At 39.5% G+C, this 20,987-nt stretch overlaps 1 protein-coding gene across 1 annotated transcript; it reads right to left on the bottom strand.

The window, feature by feature from the left end:
• Positions 1–1,593: 1,593 nt before the first annotated feature.
• Positions 1,594–18,305, bottom strand: LOC125234193 (mucin-2-like). Its single transcript, XM_048140401.1, is given in 11 exon segments — positions 1,594–1,830; positions 2,448–2,726; positions 4,708–4,986; positions 5,137–5,272; positions 5,275–5,513; positions 5,683–6,033; positions 6,657–6,941; positions 10,346–11,262; positions 12,766–12,823; positions 16,376–17,265; positions 18,245–18,305. Coding segments are annotated over 11 exon segments (3,570 nt in total). The 5' UTR covers positions 18,261–18,305; the 3' UTR covers positions 1,594–1,710.
• Between the last annotated feature and the right edge of the window lie 2,682 nt (positions 18,306–20,987).

Here is a 20,987-nt window from a genome sequence, read left to right as displayed (position 1 = left end):
TAATGTAGCATAAACACTGTTTGGTATAATTCACGATATTTCGAATATTATTTTGTCCGAAAATATATTGGCCTACTATTATTGAGGCCGAGTGTCATTAGGAAGAAATTGGATGAGCATAAATATTTTTGGCATACATCCCATTATCCGAAACTTATTTCGCATACATTTTTCGTTAAGCAGAAATGCGCTTTTAGGGAAAAATGGTTACAATAGGTTAGAATTGCGAACTCTACAGATACTCACTGCTCCAGAAAAGTGGGTTAGGTTAGGTTAGAGCTGCGACTATTACAGAAAAGTACCGCTAGGGAAAAGTGGGTTAGGTTAGGTTAGAACTGCGACCACAACAAACACGCACCGCTAGGGAAAAATGGGTTAGGTTAGGTTAGAACTGCGACCTCAACAGAAAAGCACCGCTAGGGAAAAATGGGTTAGGTTAGGTTAGAACTGCGACCACAACAGAAAAGCACCACTAGGGAAAAGTGGGTTAGGTTAGGTTAGAACTGCGACCACAACAGAAAAGCACCACTAGGGAAAAGTGGGTTAGGTTAGGTTAGAACTGCGACCACAACAAAAATGCACTGCTAGGTAAAAGTGAAACCCACCCACCAAAATAAATTCCGCAAAATTAATGTTTCGGAACTCTAAGTTTATGCACATAAAATTTATGCCTAAAAATGATTCGGAGCACCAAATTTATGTACAAAGAATATTCGGACAAATCACAATCTACCTAAACAGATTATGCTAAACTTGACTATGCCATAGCAGTTTATGCACAAAGCCAATTATGACTAAATCGATTATGCACAATAGAATTATTCATAAAAAAATTATGCCACAACAGGGTGAACCGTGCTCTTTACATCAAAGTGTTAAAGTGACTCAATGTTTCAGCTTTGGCTACGCTTTCCAATGGTCTAGAACACCATAATAGACATCTTGAATATTTATAACTTATAACTCTTATAAGAAGGGAAATATGCATATATAAGTCCGCTTTTACACTATCCGATCCGATATCGGATGTCGGAAGGATTTCAATGGAAAAAATCCAAGATGGTGCCTGTAATGAATGGGATGTCGGTCCGACATCCGATATCGGATCGGATAATGTGAAAACGTACTAATACCTAATACAATCAATATAAATAATAGCGAATGTTTAGACGTAGGTACAGTAAACGGCCATAAATAATGCACATCGGTTTTTCGTCTTCGTAGAGCGTTAATTGTCTTAATTTTTTACTTATGTGACGTTAATTGTCTCTTTCCAAAGACCTATATGCATTCTTTAGGCCGTTTACTGTTGGTGGTCGAAAGCTATAATCACAATATTATTTGATCAAATGTCATGTTGCAAGGTAAGTATTTTCATTAGTACTCACCCGAGACACCCGCTGCTGGACAAAGTTATTCTTTAAGGATGAACATAAGGAGTAAGGACTTACGACTTACGTATCGTTGCGCGCTGCTCTCATCCAGCCAAGCAGCCAACATCAGAAAACATCATAGGAAACCATTGCTTCTAATAGGGGATGCACCCACAGCTAATAATATGATACGAGGGGAGTTAACACAAGAAAAATCATCTTCTTTTGATCAGCTGTATATTTAACAATAGTTTCAAATCTTTTTTCCGGGATGGTTTTCTCCATGAATCTCGGTACTCGCCAAAAAGCGTTCATCGCTATCACAATATTCATCTGTTTAGATTCTGGAATTTGTTATTCCCCTCAACAGCTCTGTGGCAAAAAGTCTGTTGTATTCCGCCCTGTTGTGTTTGTTCAGCGATGTGACGCAACCAGCATCGGTAGGCCAGTCACAAACCTGAAAAAGTTGGTTCACATTACATGGATTTACACGGTCGGGTTCAATTTTTATAAAATAGACACCAAACCCAAAAGAGACAACTAGGATAAGGTAGCTAAGAGGTTCTCTTATGAATCTTACGATGATTTCCTCAACTCATTGGCTTACGGGAAAAATAATTATTGGTTGGTATTTTGTTGGCTAAGCTAAGAGTCACGTTCACGTTATATACCTAAGCCACGACCTTCAGTTTGGAAACCCAGAAAGGTATTTCCCGAAAAAAAGAAATCGCATTTGATAATGACAATGTTTACACTTATCATATTTTCAATTTGTTGCTTTACATAGTGTGGGGTCCTCTGGATATTTTCTCGTGGATATTTGGAAATGAAAAGTATTTGTAGTAAATATCGCTCTATCGTTTTTTAACCCCCGACGCAAAAACTACGGGGTTTGTTTGACGTGTTTGTCTGTCTGTCCGACTGTCTGGCTGTCTGTATGTGTGTCTGTCTGTGGCATCGTAGCTCCCGAACGGATGAACCGATTTAGATTTAGTTTTTTTTGTTTGAAAGCTGAGTTAGTCGGGAGTGTTTTTAGCCATGTTTCATGAAAATCGGTCAATTAAGCTTAAGTACTTGAATTTTCCTATTAAAGTGCAGTGTGGGCGGGCAGGCCCTCAGGACCAGTTCTCCCCACACGCAGTAATAGAACCCGTTGCAGTCTCCCTCCACAGGCAGCAGCCAGTGTATGTGGGGGTCGACGGGGCAGCCGTTCGCGAGGAACCCAGCCTCGGGTGTAGTGGGTTCTACGGGTGCAGAGGTTGTAGGCTCGGTGGTATTTGGAACTTGAGTGCTCGGTGTTGTTGTAGTAGGTGAAGTGGAGTTGCAACCAGCATTAGAAGGCCAGTCGCAGACCTGGAAAATACGAATACGAATTTTTAAGCACAGTCTAATGAAAATGAAAAATGAAAAAAGTTTATTATATAAATTTACAATTGCAGAAAATCACGACCCTGTGTCCTGAGCTAGGAATCCCTGTGTTACAGGACGCAGTTTCGTCGCACTAGTACTTTTAATCTATATTATATACAGGGTGTAAACCTAATACGGGCGAACCTCTTAACGGTGGTGAGTATAGGACATAAAAAATAAACTTTATAACAAAAAATAAAACTGCCTTCAAAAATGAGCGCGTTACAAAACATGGAGAAACTAAAAAGCAAAAAATAATAAACCTTTGAATTCAGACTCCAAAAATAATTGATTTGTTTATAATTTGGATGTTTAGATTATTGCAATCCGATAAGAAATCTGAATTCAAAGGTTTATTATTTTTTGCTTTTTAGTTTCTCCATGTTTTGTAACGCGCTCATTTTTGAAGGCGGTTTTATTTTTTGTTATAAAGTTTATTTATTTGTTGATTTTTAGTGGTTCCTATTGATATTATATGTATCAGTCCGAATATATGTACAGTAGTGAAAGAATTATCCTTTAACTCCTAACCATTGAAGAGTTGACCTTCCATCATCAGCTCAGTCACATAAAATTATTACCATCAGGCGTAAATACTGGTGTACCTTTGAATAATACACTAAGAAAACATTACATGTGCCTATAACATTTAAAGAGTTCCCTCGATTTCTCCAAGATCTCATCATCAGACCCCGACTTGGTGCCAATGGGACCATCTCGGTGTTATACCCGTTCGATCAAAAAAATAAATTTGAAAATCGGTCCACGATTCTCGGAGATATCGAGTAACATACATACAAAAAAAAAATTCAGTCGAATTGAGAACCTCCTCCTTTTTTTGAAGTCGGTTAAAAATGGAATTAGATAACTTTTACTTAAAATTGAAATATTTTTTTTATCCATAAAAATTAATTCGGCCCGCAACGTAATGCAAACACACTCGCGTTTAACGCTCGTTGACAGTTGTCATTGATTGTCATCGCAATCACGTTTACAGTACATTGCTGCTGGGAATTTTTTCAAAAATTCATTATGGGGTGAAAATTGAGAGTAACTCAAAAACACCTCTTAATTAATGATAACAATATTGAATTATATGTCTGGTTTTATTTATCGCCCTTATTAGGTTTACGCGCAGTATCTATACAATTAATATACACCGTGTTTCACTTAACACTAAAAACCTGAAAACAGTTTGTTCAAAATCGAGAGTGGAATCGATTGAGCTATATCTTGATGGGGGTAATATATTTATTTAAATTAGTATTATTAATTATTTTTTACGTGCCCATTCTATTGTACTCGTAATACAACATTGTGTATATCGCATTGCTAGAGGTTGTTTACCTTTTTTCAGTATTTAGGGGTATTAATACTGGCCGGTTACTTGGACGATTATTTTTTCCGCTACTAGTTTGACGTTGTTTGTCAGTTTAATCTTAATGTTTATCATAAGTCATAACAAATTGAACTCTTACCTAATTAGAACCTTGTCATTTTGAATATTGAGTTTATTTGCTTACTGCGATTACCTGTCCAATTTGAAGTTTACTGTGACAAAGCTTTAAAGTGTTTTACAGTGACATCTTAGCTGTCTATTGGTAAACCTTATGTCGTTGCAGTAACGTACACAAATAAATAGTGTTATGGTTTATGATGGTAGTTAGCAATTATTTTATTGAGTGTAGAGCTAAAAGTCAAGTAGAGCTGTACAGAAAATTAAATATTCAATTTAAAAAAAAGTAACGATCAGATTAAAAGATGAATACTCTAGATGAGTTTAAAAAAATAAAAATCAGTTGGGGTGTCTGAGGTTTTGAGTGATACCGGAAACACCGTGTATATTATATACTTATACAATAGTTTCTCATTCTGAGCAAACAGTCACTGCAATTACCACATTACGACCATAACTATGTCCTACCTGAAGCGTTTTATTGAAATGCAGAGTGGGCGGACAGGCCCTCAGGACCAGTTCTCCCCACACGCAGTAGTAGAACCCGTTGCAGTCTCCCTCCACGGGCAACAGCCAGTGGACGTGGGGGTCAACGGGGCAGCCGTTGGGGAGGAACCCAGTCGGAGGCGTTGTGGGTTTCACAGTTGTATCCTTAGAGGTTGTGGGCGTAGTGGTAGGTTCTAGGGTGGTGGGTTTAGTTGTAGGCACGGAAGAGTTGCAACCAGCGTTCGATGGCCAGTCACAGACCTGAAATTAAAGAATTACCTGCTTAAGCACTCTTAATAAAATTCAAGACAACGATTTCGTCTGCGTTGCCGTTTTGGGCAAAGTATGCGGATCAATAGAGCAAGTAAGTAGTCATTATAGTTACCACCTTATGACCTTAATGTATTTTACCTGAAGAGTTTTATTGAAGTGCAGTGTGGGCGGGCAGGCCCTTAGGACCAGTTCTCCCCATACGCAGTAGTAGAACCCGTTGCAGTCTCCTCCACAGGCAGGAGCCAGTGGATGTGGGGGTCGGTAGGACAACCGTTTGGGAGGAAGTCAGACGGAGATGTGGGTTTTGCAGTGGTAGTTGTAGGAGTTGCAGTTGTGGGAGTTGCAGTTGTAGGAGTGGCAGTTGTGGGAGTTGCAGTTGTGGGAGTTGCAGTTGTGGGCGTAGTGATATTAGGTTCTGGAGTGGTAGGTGTCGTGGGGCTAGGTGTGACAGTGGTGGGTTCCACTGTTATAGGTACAGAAGAGTTGCAACCAGCGTTTGCGGGCCAGTCGCAGACCTAGAAATGTACAAAATTCTTAAAATCACATCTAATCCAATTTTGCGTCGAAAGATCATGTGTAAGTTTTTAGTTGCTTTCCTAGCAGGCGTTAAAATATTTCAGCATGTGTCTCATCCGTTTGAAGATGAACTTCAAAAACTACTTTTAAGAGAAGTTCAAAGCGTACCTGCAGATCCTTATTGAAGTGCAGAGTAGCCGGGCAGGCCCTCAGGACCAGTTCTCCCCACACGCAATAATAGAAGCCGTTGCAGTCTCCCTCCACAGGCAGCAGCCAGTGGATGTGGGGGTTGGTGGGGCAACCGTTCGGGAGGAAATCAGACGGTGATGTGGGTTTTGGAGTGGTAGTTGTGGGAGTTGCAGTTGTGGGAGTCGCAGTTGTGGGAGTCGCGGTTGTGGGAGTTGCAGTTGTGGGCGTTTCTGGAGTGGTGGGCGTTGTGGGGCTAGGTGTAGCGGTAGTGGGTTCTACTGTAATAGGAACAGAAGAGTTGCAACCAGCGTTTGCAGGCCAGTCGCATACCTAGAAATGAATGAAATTCTTAAAACCCCGTCTTATCCAATTTTTTAACGATTAATTCATCTATAAGTTATTAGTTGCTTTGCAGTCCTAACAGGCGTTAAAAATGCTCAAATTGTGTTAAATTTTTTGGGAATAGACTTCTAAAGCAATTTTTATGTGAAGTTTTGGAACATTCCAAGGTTAGGTTAGTTATATTTTAAATTTGAAGTCGCTCTAATATGACTATCAGTGCGCTGGATGGTAACAACCGACAGTAATATCCATACTTACTAATATTATAAATGAGAAAGTGTGTGTGTCTGTTTGTTTGTCCGTCTTTCACGGCAAAACGGAACGACGAATTGGCGTGATTTTTTAAGTGAAGATAGTTGAAGGGATGGAGAGTGACATAGGCTACTTTTTGTCTCTTTCTAACGCGAGCGAAGCCTAAGCTAGTAGTAAAGCTAGTAGTAAACATGTAGGCAAAGATGCTGAATTAAATTTAATTAACTTGACATTTTACAAGTCGATGAAGGTGAAACTAGTGTAAATAAGGGTTCCGTTTTTCCTCTTTGAGGTACGGAACCCTAATAATTTAGCTTATACAAATTATGGTTATTTTCATTAGATTCGCTCACGCATACCTGGAGATATTTATTGAAGTGCAGTGTGGGCGGGCAGGCCCTCAGGACCAGTTCTCCCCACACGCAGTAATAGAACCCATTGCAGTCTCCCTCCACAGGCAGCAGCCAGTGTATGTGGGGGTTGGTGGGGCAACCGTTGGGGAGGAATTCAGATGGTGTTGTGGGATTTGTCGTAGTACTTGTGGACGTAGTGGCATTAGGTTGTGCAGTTTGTCTAGAGGTTGCAGTTTTTGTGGTCGTAGTTACAGAAGAGTCGCAGCCAGCGTTTGCGAGCCAGTCGCAAACCTAAAATAATGTACCAAATTCTTAAGCACACATATCTGATTCATATATTTATTCTTGTATTAGAATCTGACTGCGTTACTGGTTTAAATTCTAGTTAGTTTTATATTTTACACTTTTATACATATATACATACATACATACATTCATACATATAATCACGCGTGTATCCCATAAAGGGGTAGGCAGAGCACATGAACGACTTAAGTTTCCGTGTCACTCTTGACAAAAAGGGGTTGAAAGAAATCCAAATTGTGACATTGCACAGTGACAAGTTGCCAACCTCTCGCCTACGCCACAATTTAACCCATGCATATGACCCATATCCCACAGCCGAGTCTCCGTGTGGTGATGGGTTAAAAATTTCACCACCCCCTTTCTTCCCGTGGGTGTCGTAGAAGTCAACATTTTTATAATAATCCATACTAATATTATAAATGGGTCTGTTTGTTTGTCCGTCTTTCACGGCAGAACGGAGCGATGAATTGAGCGATGAATTGGAGATAGTTGAAGGGATGGAAAGTGCCAAAGGTTAGTTTTTGTCTCTTTCTAAGCCCCCACTTACCAAAAATGGGGGGTGGACGTTTGTATGGAACATTCCGCAATTTTCGAATTTAGCGCGAGCGAAGCCGCGGGAAAAAAAAGCTAGTTATAATATAAATTTAAGAGAGAAGCTGGGCAAAAAACAATCACAAAAGAATAAAAAATGGTAAATGGTAAATAAATAATATAAATATAAATAAATATAGGACATTCTTACACAGATTGACTGAGGCCCACGGTAAGCTCAAGAAGGCGAGTGTTGTGGGTACTCAGATAACGATATATATAATACTAGCTTTTACCCGCGGCTTCGCCCGCGTAATAAAAGTATTCTTATTGAAACGTTTACAAAAAATAAGATTTTCATTTGGATCCGTAGGTTTCTTTGTAGGTACAGATGTCCGCGATTATTTCGATTAAGGTAAAGCGGGGCAATTCTCGACTGGAGGGCCATTGTAACTGATCTATTTGCTGTACGGTCCGGTTTTGGCTGACTGTACCTTACACATATTACTATTGCTTTAAAATAAATTCTTGCAATGATTGTAGAATTGTTACAAAGCGACCACAGCGTAGGTAGTAGGTACGAATATGTATGTATTTTACCTATTTAAATATTTATACTGGGGAAACTTCATACAACCCACATAGCCAGTATCTCGACGCTATGGTCGGTAGGGTAGAAAGTACTTCCTTGCATTATCGCTTACAATTTTTTCCATTTTGCTTATACTTATTGCAAACGTAAACATATAAAAGGCAAGCAAACAACGATCTTCTTACAGCACATTGAATGTAATAGTTATTACGGATGCAGGATACTCGCCCATGCCTACTTACTAATACCTTCCCACTGAGCCACCTGCATTTTATCCCCGTCCCCGTCCCCTATTTCTATCCCTATCCCTATCCCTATCCCTAACCCTATCCCGTTCCGTCCCCGTCCCCGTCCCCGTCCCCGTCCCCGTCCCCGTCCCCGTCCCCGTCCCCGTCCCCGTCCCCGTCCCCGTCCCCGTCCCCGTCCCCGTCCCCGTCCCCGTCCCCGTCCCCGTCCCCGTCCCCGTCCCCGTCCCCGTCCCCGTCCCCGTCCCCGTCCCCGTCCCCGTCCCCGTCCCCGTCCCCGTCCCCGTCCCCGTCCCCGTCCCCGTCCCCGTCCCCGTCCCCGTCCCCGTCCCCGTCCCCGTCCCCGTCCCCGTCCCCGTCCCCGTCCCCGTCCCCGTCCCCGTCCCCGTCCCCGTCCCCGTGATATCGTGATCAGCGACCCGATAAACCATAAAAACGATACCCATATTGTGCTTTTGACTTTACCCCCTTTGCACCCCTTTAGGGGTCAAATTTCTTTAGAAATCCTCCTGTGAAGTTTCGAATAAAATAGTCAAACTAATCTTGTTTCCCCATACAAACTTTGAACCCCCATTTCACCCTTTTAAGAGGAGAATTTTGAAAGAAAAATCCTTTCTTAGTGCTCCTCTACGCCATATAAGGAACCTTTGTGCCAAATTTGAAATCTCTAGGACCAACAGTTTCGGCTGTGTGTTGATATGTCAATCAGTCAGTCAATATCTTCTTTTATATATTTAAACCCCATTGCACCACAACAGGGGAGAAGGTACTTCACTTCCGCCTCGTTAGATTTTAAAAACGTTGTGTTTATCGTGATCAGCGACCCGATAAACCATAAAAACGATACCCATATTGATTTTTTGACTTTATCACCCCCTTTTCACCCTTTTAGGGGTTAAATTTTCAAAAAACCTGAAGCACGTAGTCAGCCATATGTCTTAAGGAATCTTCCTGTGAAGTTTCGAATAAAATAGTCAAACTAATCTTGTTTCCCCATACAAACTTTGAACCCCCATTTGACCCCCTTAGGAAGTTAATTTTGGAAAATTCTTTCTTAGTGCTCCTCTACACTATATAAGGAACCTACTTTACAAATTTGACGTCTCTAGGACCAGCGGTTTCGGCTGTGCGTTGATATTTCGGTCAGTCAGTCAATATCCTCTTTTATATATTTTTTTGATATTTAAACCCCATTGCACCACTACAGGGGAGAAGGTATTTCACTTCCGCCTCGTTAGATTTTAAAAACGTTGTATTTATCGTGATCAGCGACCCGATAAACCATAAAAACGATACCCATATTGATTTTTTTACTTTATCACCCCCTTTTCACCCTTTTAGGGGTTAAATTTTCAAAAAACCTGAAACACGTATTCAGTCATATGTCTTAAGGAATCTTCCTGTGAAGTTTCGAATAAATTAGTCAAACTAATCTTGTTTCCCCATACAAACTTTGAACCCCCATTTGACCCCCTTAGGAGGTGAATTTTGGAAAATCCTTTCTTAGTGCTCCTCTACACTATATAGGGAACCTACGTGCCAAATTTGAAATCTCTAGGACCAGCGGTTTCGGCTGTGCGTTGATATGTCAGTCAGTCAGTCAGTCAGATAGATAGATAAGATAGATAAGTTATTTATTTGGCAGACTGCAAACACACACAATACAATATCTCTTATACAATACAATGTCTTTTATATATTTAGATATAAATACTTATATTCATAGAAAACATCCATGACTCAGGAACAAATATCTGTGCTCATAACGCAAATAAATCCCCTTACCGGGATTAGAACCCGGGACCGCGGCGTAGCAGAAATGGTCACTACTGACTGTGCCAGACCGGCGGGCGTCAATGGTGACCTTATATTGTGTTTTGTGACCTTGCTTCATGTAAAATCCCAAAAACAGGATTGACAAATAATGTCATTGTGATTATCACACTTATAGGCTTTTCAAGGTGAAGCGCTGCTGGTCAATAGAGAGCTAATGGTAACTAAACCACCATTACGAAACTTACCTGGAGGTTCTTATTGAAGTGCAGTGTGGCCGGGCAGGCCCTTAGGACCAGTTCTCCCCACACGCAGTAATAGAACCCGTTACAGTCTCCCTCCACAGGCAGCAGCCAGTGTATGTGGGGGTCTACGGGGCAGCCGTTTGGGAGGAACCCGGGCGCAGGTGTCGCAGGTTCTGCTGTCGTTGGTTTAAGGGTTGTGGGTTCTGTAGTAGTGGGTTCTGGGGTTGTGGGTTCTGCTGTCGTTGGCTCAGGGGTTGTGGTTGTGGGTTCTGGGGTTGTGGGTTCTGCTGTCGTAGGCTCAGGGGTTGTGGTTGTGGGTTCTGTAGTGGTGGGTTCTGCTGTAGTAGGCTCAGGGGTTGTAGGTTCGGGAGTTGTGGGTTCTGTGGTTGTGGGTTCCGGAGTGGTGGGTTCTGCTGTCGTAGGTTCAGGGGTTGTGGGTTCTGCTGTCGTAGGTTCAGGGGTTGTGGGTTCTTTTGTAGGTTCAGGGGTTGTGGGTTCTGGAGTGGTAGGTTCTGCTGTTGTAGGTTCAGGGGTTGTGGGTTCTGGGGTTGTAGGTTCCGTTGTCGAAGGATCAAGAGTTGTGGGTTCCAATGTAGTTGTTTCCGCTGGTGTAGGATCAGCAGGGGTTGTAGACTCTTCTGTGGAATTTGAAGTGGTTTCTAGATCAAATGTAAGCCCAGAATCTACTGGGCTATTTCTGTTACCACAGTCTACATTGTACTGGAAGTCACATTGTCTGGTTTCAACGTTGAAGAACAGGTCGCAACAGCAGGTCATCTCTACTGGTTTGCCGTATGAGCACATGTAGAATTTGTGGCAGTCTTCGTGGACCAGAAGCATGTCACGAGCCCACCAGTCGGACGGACATGACTCGTCGGCCTTTGCGGCCACCACAGCCACTAATAAGGCTGCTATGACGGCTAAAAAGTTGATGGAAGGCACAAATTAAGTAGTAGCCTAAGTAAATGAATAAATTATAACAATGACATTGTGAACATGAAGCGGATGAAAAAATATAAAGGTAGATAAATTAGATCACAATTTTACTAATGAGCCGCTTTCCGAGAGAAAATACGGAGTATCTAATCATTACACGAGTTAGAAGCGCCTAAGTAATTATTGGAATAGTTATTTAGATTTTTATCCATGATATCATCAAAAAAATAATGCTAGGCGTATTGACGCCAACGTTCAACTACCGATTATAAACATATCAATTATAACTACTAATTAAACAATTAAAAAAAAAAGTGAAACCAAAATGTGTCCAGCCGTCTTGAAAAAATCGGCCAAGTAACCATTTTAGAAAACTTTGAAAGCAGTTAACATTATTTATAATTAATTAATTATCGATAGTAAATAATTAGAATACTTACCCTTCATATTTCGTTCGTTCGTCTGGTTTGTTAATAGCAACAAAGTTGGTGTGGTTTGCGACCGGATGTTTTATATGGTTCTCCCCATAAGTGGGTACTTGACGATTGTAAGATGTATATGTAGTTCAGCGATAACATCAGCGCGTATCATGATAGGTATCTAATTGAAATTACTATATGGATCTGAAATGGAGAAATAGGAAAATTAGTTCGTGGCGGCGGCTATAAACATTTCTTTTCGAAGGTGGTTTATCTATCTTCATTTATGTATACATGTACAAATTTCCAAATGGGATAGGCAAACTGCTCAGGGTTCAGTGTCACTCTTAGCTTAGAGAACTGAAAGAAAACGGAATCGTGATATTGCAGTGACTGGTTGCTCTTGCTAGTCCATCGCCCACACAATAAAGGAACCCATATCCCATAGGCGGCTTATACGACAACCACAGGGGGAAGGGGGTGGTGAAATTCTTAACTCGTCACCACACGGGGCTTAGTTATTTTGAATGGGATAAAGTAGGTACATAGCTGATGAGGTTACAGTTTAGAAGGTCTATAAATAAGTACTAAATATTAATACTTAAATCTTTATCTTCTTCTTTCTCGGAGATTTTCAAATATAATAAACTCAACACAGTTTTTCTCTAAGGGTATTTTATTATCACCTATTTATAAATTATTATTTCACCTAAAATTATCTACTTATTTTAAGAATACCTATTTGTTACATTAAGTAGTTAATTTTCGGAAGTCGGACGTTCCACACGTGGTCAGCTCTTGTGTACCTAGGTAGGAAGTTAATCCTTTATAGCAGATTGTGGTTCAATTCAAGTAAATTTGGCTGTGCTTAGTTATACACTACATCACTATTTATTGCACACCTTTACAATAAATTAACAAAAGGTAAAAACAGGCGGTCTTATCGCTTAAGAGCGAATACTAAGAACTGTTCAAAGCACAATGAACTGCTTGACAATGTCCTTGTACATACATGTAGCTCAAAATTTTTTAGTAGTCTAATCTTCTAAAAATGTTGTAGATACTGGCCGAGGTTGTGTTTGTTCAGCGATGTAGTGCAGCCGGAGTTTGCGGGCCAATCACAAGACTGGAAATAAAAGAAAAAAAGATATTTAGTAAGGTACTCTAGGTCATATTGAATATTATTAATATTATCTAGATAAAAACATGAGTGAATATTATTTAATAAGCTGCATAATAATAAAAACCGGCCAAGTGCGAGTCGGGCTCGCCCACCGATGATTCCGTAAACCATAAAAAATACCAGAACCAGAACAAACTTACAATAGTTAAAATAATCATGAATAACTTAAAAGATTTGACTAGAAGTATAGTATAGCGCCATCTCTCGGTGAATTCGCTAACCAAATTGCCCGACCTGTATCTATAGCATGTTGGTTTTCCAGGGATATTTTTTTATGATGTTAACCGATTTCGACAGTTTTTACTTTATTTGAAAGATATTTTTTTACGTAAACTCTTGTATTAATAAATGAAGTACGATATACAATATATACAAATTACAGACATAATTTGATTTTTGTTGTATTATTTAGCATAAAATCTATGTTTCGTAAAATTTTTATAATTTTTCGTTACTTACATTTTCCTTCATAATTCTTAATTAACTACAAAAAAATATACGTTTTGAGCTCTTTCTAACGACACCCCACTTGACTTAGTAACTTAACATTTCGTTTATATAATTGGTTATGCCACAAACTTGCTATACCCTTTCAGGGTCCATGTACCTATTGTAAAATGTATATGATGCAAATAAAGAACTATTGAACTATTGAACTATTGAACATTTACAGTTTGCCCCCCTTTCATTTTGGCCATTTTCTATAAAAAATAATACCTTCTATTTGTAGAGGTTAACAATGTTCATAGCTATTCCAAATTTCATATCGATAGCATAAGTAGTTCTCGAGATATTTAGTAATGTGACAGACGGACAGATAGACGGACGGACAGAGCGGTGCCATAAGGGTTCCTTTTGTAAAGCATGCGGGAAAGAGCGCCAGAAGCACTATCGGTCGAATGGTCATTTTGCAGAAAACTTGGTTGGCATTATTACTACCACCTACGCATAAGACACATTTGGCAGAATATTGTTTTACAGAACATTACTCGATTTTGATTTAGCATAGTTTTATATACCATAATAAATAATAATCGTATAGCATACTATGACATGAGCAGAATTATTACACGCTATCAAAAAGGAAATACTGCCCCAGAGTCACCGTTAGGTGCGACGACGAGCGAAATGAGGAGGAGGAGTGTTAGGTATCTTGCATATCAAAAAGCAAACTGCAACATTATGCAGCCTAAATATTATGCATAAAATTATCATATTAATTATCATAAAATTATCTGCGAAAGTATTTTTCGACTAGAATACTATTATGCACATTAACATTATGACAACAGACAATTCGGTGTTACAAACATCTGCGAAATGGTTTATGCCAAAGCATATTCTGCGTAAGATGTTTCTGCCAATCGTGACTTCTGCCAAGAACTTTTATACGAATCAAATATATGCGAAAAAAGTTTTTGCAAGACAATAGTGAACGGATTCTGTAAGTTAGATATTGCCGCCAAATCGGACATTTCGAAAGAAGACGCGGCCATCCATAGCAAACCAAGTTTTCTGCCAAATCGATCTCTTTAGGCTCGTGCGGAATAGAACCTTGTAGTTCAGTAGGTAATCTTTTACATTTTATAGTCAGTGTTAATGGTATAATTGTACTGTAAATTTGATTATAATATCACTTTATTAAATAACAAGACACATAATTGACTTTGGAAACTAACGCCGTGGCTTGCGTGGGCAACGGTCGCGCGATGGTCGCGCGACGGCGATGCGACGCATACGAAATCAAACCTTATCGATATGGAAGTATGAGACGCGACGGCGACGGTCGCGCGACCGTCGCCCACGCAAGACACGGCGTAGAACATGAGATGATTTTTTGTTGGAAACACATTGTAATATTTTTAATCAATATCTGTGGTACAATTTAGTGGTATTTTTGTTTTTCGTGGCGCTAGAGGCGCTAAAGCACTAATAAAATAAATCCGCCAAATCATTGAACAATTAGCCAATTAGCATCAGGGCGATTTGTTTACAGAGGGTCTGTGGCCTGTTGCAACTACGTTTGACGTATTGCTTCTCTGTCACACTTACGAGCGAATTCAAAGTGCGCCAAATGTGTCAAATAAGGTTCGCGACAGGCCCTTCTCAATGAATGCTTTTGACACGTAACTTTATCTAGGTAATCATCGAAAAAACTATCATTTTCATACAAATATTGTAAAGACACCTAACAGAGAATGTGTCAAATCGAGAAACGAGAGCAAGAACTAAGATTTACGAGTGTAGCGACCATCATGATGCAGAAATTTAACGTTTTTGACGAGTAATTTACGTTTATTTGCCAAAATTTGTTAGTTTCTAAGAATACCGGGATCCCGGTATTACTAAATTAAATAGGGATACCCCCATTTGCCAGAATTTCATTTGCCATAATTTTATTTGCCATCCTATTCAACAATCATAATATTGTTTCTCATAACATCTTATGCCATAATCATTGTTTACTATATTAATCTAGTGCCAGAAACTTTGTTTCCCATAAAGTCAGTTTCCATAATGTCATTTGTCAGAATCATCGAAATCCGTAATTACCACATTCCATACCATCATTTGTCATACAAATTAGCGTCCAGAAAAGTCAATTTCCATAATGTGCTTTGGCAGAATCGAAAACTACTATAATAGGTACTAGAAGGACTAGAGAATGAAACTGCTATCAGAAAGTAGGTTAGGTTAGGTTAGAACTGTGACCCCTGGAAAATGAAACTGCTATCAGAAAGTAGGTTAGATTAGGTTAGAACTGTGAACCTCTGGAAAAGGAAACTGCTTGAAAAGTAGGTTAGGTTAGGTTAGAACTGTGACCCCCGGAAAATGAAAATACTATCAGACAGTAGGTTAGGTTAGGTTAGAACTGCGACCCCTGGAAAATGAAACTGCTATCAGAAAGTAGGTTAGGTTAGGTTAGAACTGTGACCCCCTGGAGAATGAAACTGCTGGAAAAGTAGGTTAGGTTAGGTTAGAACTGTGACCCCTGGAAAATGAAACTGCTATCAGAAAGTAGGTTAGGTTAGGTAATAATATGGGCAACAATTAATATGGCAATAATTGCTTATGGCGTTTGAATATTCTATGAAACCATATTATTGCACTTAATAATATGGCTAATAAATAGTATGGCATTGTATGATTATGGAAGGTAATATTCGGATAAACAACGAGTATGTCATATGATTTTTATGGTAAACAAATCATTCGGGCAAATGAAATTCAGGCAAGTTAGATTCGGGCAAATGAATATTATGTTAAATGACTGTCGGGCAAACAATAGACAACCAATTAAATACCGGTATTGAAATGTGCCCAAATAAAGGCGGGATCCCGGGATCCCGAGATACCGGGATCCCGGTATTGGAAGCCCTAACCTACACCTACCGTAAGACCCGTAAGTATAAATATACATAACACGAATCTAGGTTAAAGTTAAAACTTTTATAGTAAATTCAGAACATTGAGAAAAACCATAGGCACGCTTACCTGATCATATTTGTTGAAGTGCAATGTGGGCGCGCAGGCGCTCAGGACCAGATCTCCCCACACGCAGTAATAGAACCCGTTGCAGTCTCCCTCCACAGGCAGCAGCCAGTGGACGTGGGGGTCTACGGGACAGCCGTTCGGGAGGAATCCTGGCGCGGGTGATGCGGGTTCTTCGGTCGTAGGTTCTGGTGTGGTAGGTTCCTCAGTGGTTGGTTCTGGTGTGGTAAGTTCCTCAGTTGTAGGCTCAGCAGTTGTCGGTTCTGGTGTGGTAGGTTCTGGTGTAGGAGGTTCCTCAGTGGTAGGCTCAGCAGTTGTAGGTTCCTCAGTTGTAGGCTCAGCAGTTGTAGGTTCCTCAGTTGTAGGCTCAGCAGTTGTAGGTTCCTCAGTGGTAGGTTCCTCAGTTGTAGGTTCCTCAGTGGTAGGTTCCTCAGTGGTAGGTTCCTCAGTGGTAGGTTCTTCAGTGGTAGGTTCCTCAGTGGTAGGTTCCTCAGTTGTAGGCTCAACAGTTGTTGGTTCTTGTGTGGTAGGTTCCTCAGTTGTAGGCTCAACAGTTGTAGGTTCTGGTGTGGTAGGTTCCTCAGTTGTAGGTTCTGGTGTGGTAGGTTCTTCAGTGGCAGGTTCCGTTTCAGGCTCAGTCTCCGCCTCAGTCACAGGTTGTCCAGGAACGTACCTATCTCCGCAATCCACTACTGACAGATCGCCACATTCCCACGTGTAAATGTCGAAATAAAGCCCGCCCCAGCAGGTCATCTCCATGGGTTGACCGAACCGACACATGTAGAACTTTCTGCAGTCATCGTGGGGCAGAAGCAGGTCCTGGGTCCAGTCTGATGGGCATTGGTTGTTGGCAGCTACAGCGACCAAGGTTACCAGTAATGCTGCGACAATGCCTGAAATGCAATGATTAAGAGGATAATAGGTGGTTGAAGGCTAGCACAGTAGGCAAATCAAAAATTATATCGTGTGTGTATCACGCGCAAAAAATTAGGTTTGCGTAAAGAAACAATTGAAATTTGTAAATCCTAAAACGCAATGTAATGGGAATTTATTTCGTGATGTTTCAATTTAAAGAGTGAAAATAAATTTTGATATACTTTGATGCAGGTACATATTTACACTGACAATTAAGAATAATATGAAATGGAATAAATATATATTTAATAAAGAGTTAATTATTTAGGTGTAAGCAATAAGAAATGAATGTAATTTAATATTTAATTTGTATGAAAATTATGAAGTGAAAATTCTTCATCAGGAAACCAAGTTGTTTTTTCGTGTTACAAGGTCACGCCCGTTCGATATAATGTCATGATAAAAGAAAGAAAAACATACACATACATACATACATACAATCACGCCTGTATCCCATAAAAGGGTAGGCAGAACACATGAAACTACTAAAGCTTCAGTGCCACTCTTGGCAAATAAAAACAATCATCATCATTCCCTTGCCCTTTTCTCATTATTTGGGGTCGGCGCAGCAGATCATCTTCCTCCATTCCTCTCTATCAGCCGTCATTTCCATACTAATACAATAGAGGTACATTTCACTCTCATATCATTGTTCACACATTCCATCCATCTTTTCTTACGCCTTCCACTACCATTGTATCCATCTACCTTCATATTTACCACTCGTTTTGTTGCTTTATAACATTGCTTTCATCCTTTCCCATCACATGCTCATACCATGCTAATCAACTTCCTCTCACCTTCTCTGTCACTGGCGCTACTCTCAGGCTTCCTCTTATATACTCATTCCGAATGTTATCCAGTCTTGTTACACCATACATCCATCGCAACATTCTCATTTCATTCACATGCCGTCTTCTCTCATCATTCGTCAAAACAAAGAAAAACAATACTAACTCAATTTACCCCTCATAATCTGGTCGCTGGTTTGAAGTGTTAGCAGAAACAAACTTCGCGATTAAATGACATGTTGTTTTATATTTATCTGCGTAAGTAGGTATTTAACGATTACTTATAAGGAATTCAGCAAGTGATATCAGCGCGTAAGAAGTCAGCTAATCCACTGTTATGCGGTACCAAAATTGTGGATATTTACTTCTTGATTATATATGATTATGTTTTTTTTTTTAGAAAACACATGAATCTTTTATTGCATTCATGTACAAGTTCACATACAATTATAAAATTTAAAAAAAAACGATATATACTTATAACCTAAAAGAACCCGTTCTGTGCCATGCCGGGTCCAAAGGTCCCCATCACGCCAGTAGCATTACCCCGCTCGCTGTATGGCGATGGAGACCTGTTGGGCAGGCTATGACTCAAAACGGGTATCTTTTGTTTTCTTTCGGAAGAGTTCACGCGCCATGTTATCTAATCCTTTATTATTGGGGCCCTTAAGTGTATCCGACTTTAAACCACCAGGACCTTTCCTTTTTCCATTTTTTTTAATTCGGGGTACCAACGGCATTTCGCTTTTTTTTCGTAAGTGTATCATAACAACCTCTCCCTATTGCTCTTCCGTAGTGGTGTGACAGAGCCAGACTGCGTTTCAATCGCCACGTTAGCGTCAACGATTGTCATTTTGGCTAGGCCGGCAGATTTCTTATAGGAGCGTAGTTTCTGATCCTACCGACTGCGCCCTTTTTAGTGTGTAATGGCACTGGGAACGTAAGCCAAAGACGAGTATTATTGTAACCTTCCACATACAAATATGTATAAGATAAATTACTCAAGATAAATAGATCTCCATGTGCTATATAGGCTACTTGACTCTTTTTTAAAGTGAACCGAAAAAAATATCACTATATTTTATTATTGACTTATAAACCGCAAAAAATATTTTTAAAGAATACTTTTACGTAATCAGGCAAAAACAACATCAGCCATGTCATCTATAGATTTCTGTGACAAGTCATTCAGTACGAAAACAACACTTTCTGATACTTTAAGTACGAGGCATAAAGGTCATTATGTCAGTGATTGAATTGACATGAATTCTATGACGTCACTACACGGCCGACAGCGTTTTCGGTGGGCAAAATTGAAAAAAATACTCACATTTTGAATTAAAAATACGTAGTCATCGTACACATTTAAAACCCAAAATAATGAAATATTGGTTTCTTATGTCAAATATTAGTACAGAAGACAATCATTTATTGTGCCAAATTAGATATGAGTCTAGTAGCCTATTATAATGGGGCTCACGGGTAGCATCTTTAATTATTTTATTGAATATATTAAAAACATAATTATTTTAAGCATAATAGACTAAGAACAGTGTAGTGATATTTGTTAAAATATTTGAAATTACCATAAAAATAGGTGGACGAAGTGATTATTATACATTTCGAATAACAATTCTTAAGTAAAAATCCACTAACCCCTGCCGAAAGTTACTAAGAAAGGAGTTAAATGAAAACTAGTTATTACATTGTAACAGTTTTTTATACTAAGTACTTTAGTGGTAAGAAAACGGGTCGTAGCTTATCGACTACTGCAACAGAAGAGTTGGTCTGGCAATCTCACACACTAACATAACAAATGGGCATTCAAAAACTTTTTTTTTTAATATAGGCAAATTTAACGTTTTTCCTATACTCAGAATCACGAGTCCTTTCGATCTTACTAGGCAGAAAAAAGTGTTCCAATTTTAATTTTTCCACTTCGACACCATTTTTCAAACACTTTGTACAGCGGTTACAAAGTGGAAAGTATGCAAAATAATAGAAAATTTTGGGACCTTTTTTTGTCTCTCGTTTTTTGTCGTAGGTCGAAAGGGCTCGTGATTCTGAGTAGGAAAAACATTAAATTTACCTATCTATTTTTTTTTGTGATCCTTCTCGCAAAAATGCCCAAATAACAAATGAAAAAAAAAAACGAATAATAAACGATTTTGTGAACCCCATAGCTTCAATTATTTGATATATAGAAGAATGTAAATTATTATTGATAACGGCGTTTCCTAGTGTAGGTAACACGTTCGACGCCGGCAGCGTTTCACTAAGCCCTTTAGCTATGCCGGGCGTAATTATCGTAGTCACATATTTGTGTTACTGGCATAGGAATAACATGGTCACAAGGTATGTGTCAACTGGCATAGTTCAGAGGTAAATTACTAAAATGCGATTAAGTATTTTGATTTCGCGGCGTCAGTCATCTCTCTGACGTGCTGTGGGATGGTGCTAATGCTCGAAAAAGACGGAAAAATAGTTTAAAACTCACAAAATGGAAGAAAACCGTAAGTAATTACTTTATCACTCAGTGTTTCTCAAACTTTAGCACTAATGAACTCAACATAGATTATTATACACATAGATACTTAGGAGGCGGCCGAAAATGTCCATTTAAAAATTGTGACTGATATATCGATTATTTTTATCTATAATAGGGAATAATACTGCTATTATAATTTAAGTTATTAACATTTGTCAAAATTTCTCATATTTACTGCCTTTTAGACAAGTTCAGTACCCCAAGTATAGGGTTTGCAATATCCGCCGATTTTTCGGATCCGGATATTTCGGATCTTAAAATTTGCCGGATCCGGATATTCGGATATTTAGGATAAAACGGATCCGTGTTGAAATGGTCACTTTTTATAGGGGTTTCGTCAAATCTAAGCTGCTGTTACTGT

Source organism: Leguminivora glycinivorella, chromosome 15 (genome assembly GCF_023078275.1).
Source record: "Leguminivora glycinivorella isolate SPB_JAAS2020 chromosome 15, LegGlyc_1.1, whole genome shotgun sequence".
In the NCBI taxonomy this organism is placed as follows: Eukaryota; Metazoa; Arthropoda; class Insecta; order Lepidoptera; family Tortricidae; genus Leguminivora; species Leguminivora glycinivorella.
The sequence above is the reverse complement of the archived record's forward strand: the minus strand, read 5'-3'. Positions and strand labels throughout refer to the sequence as shown.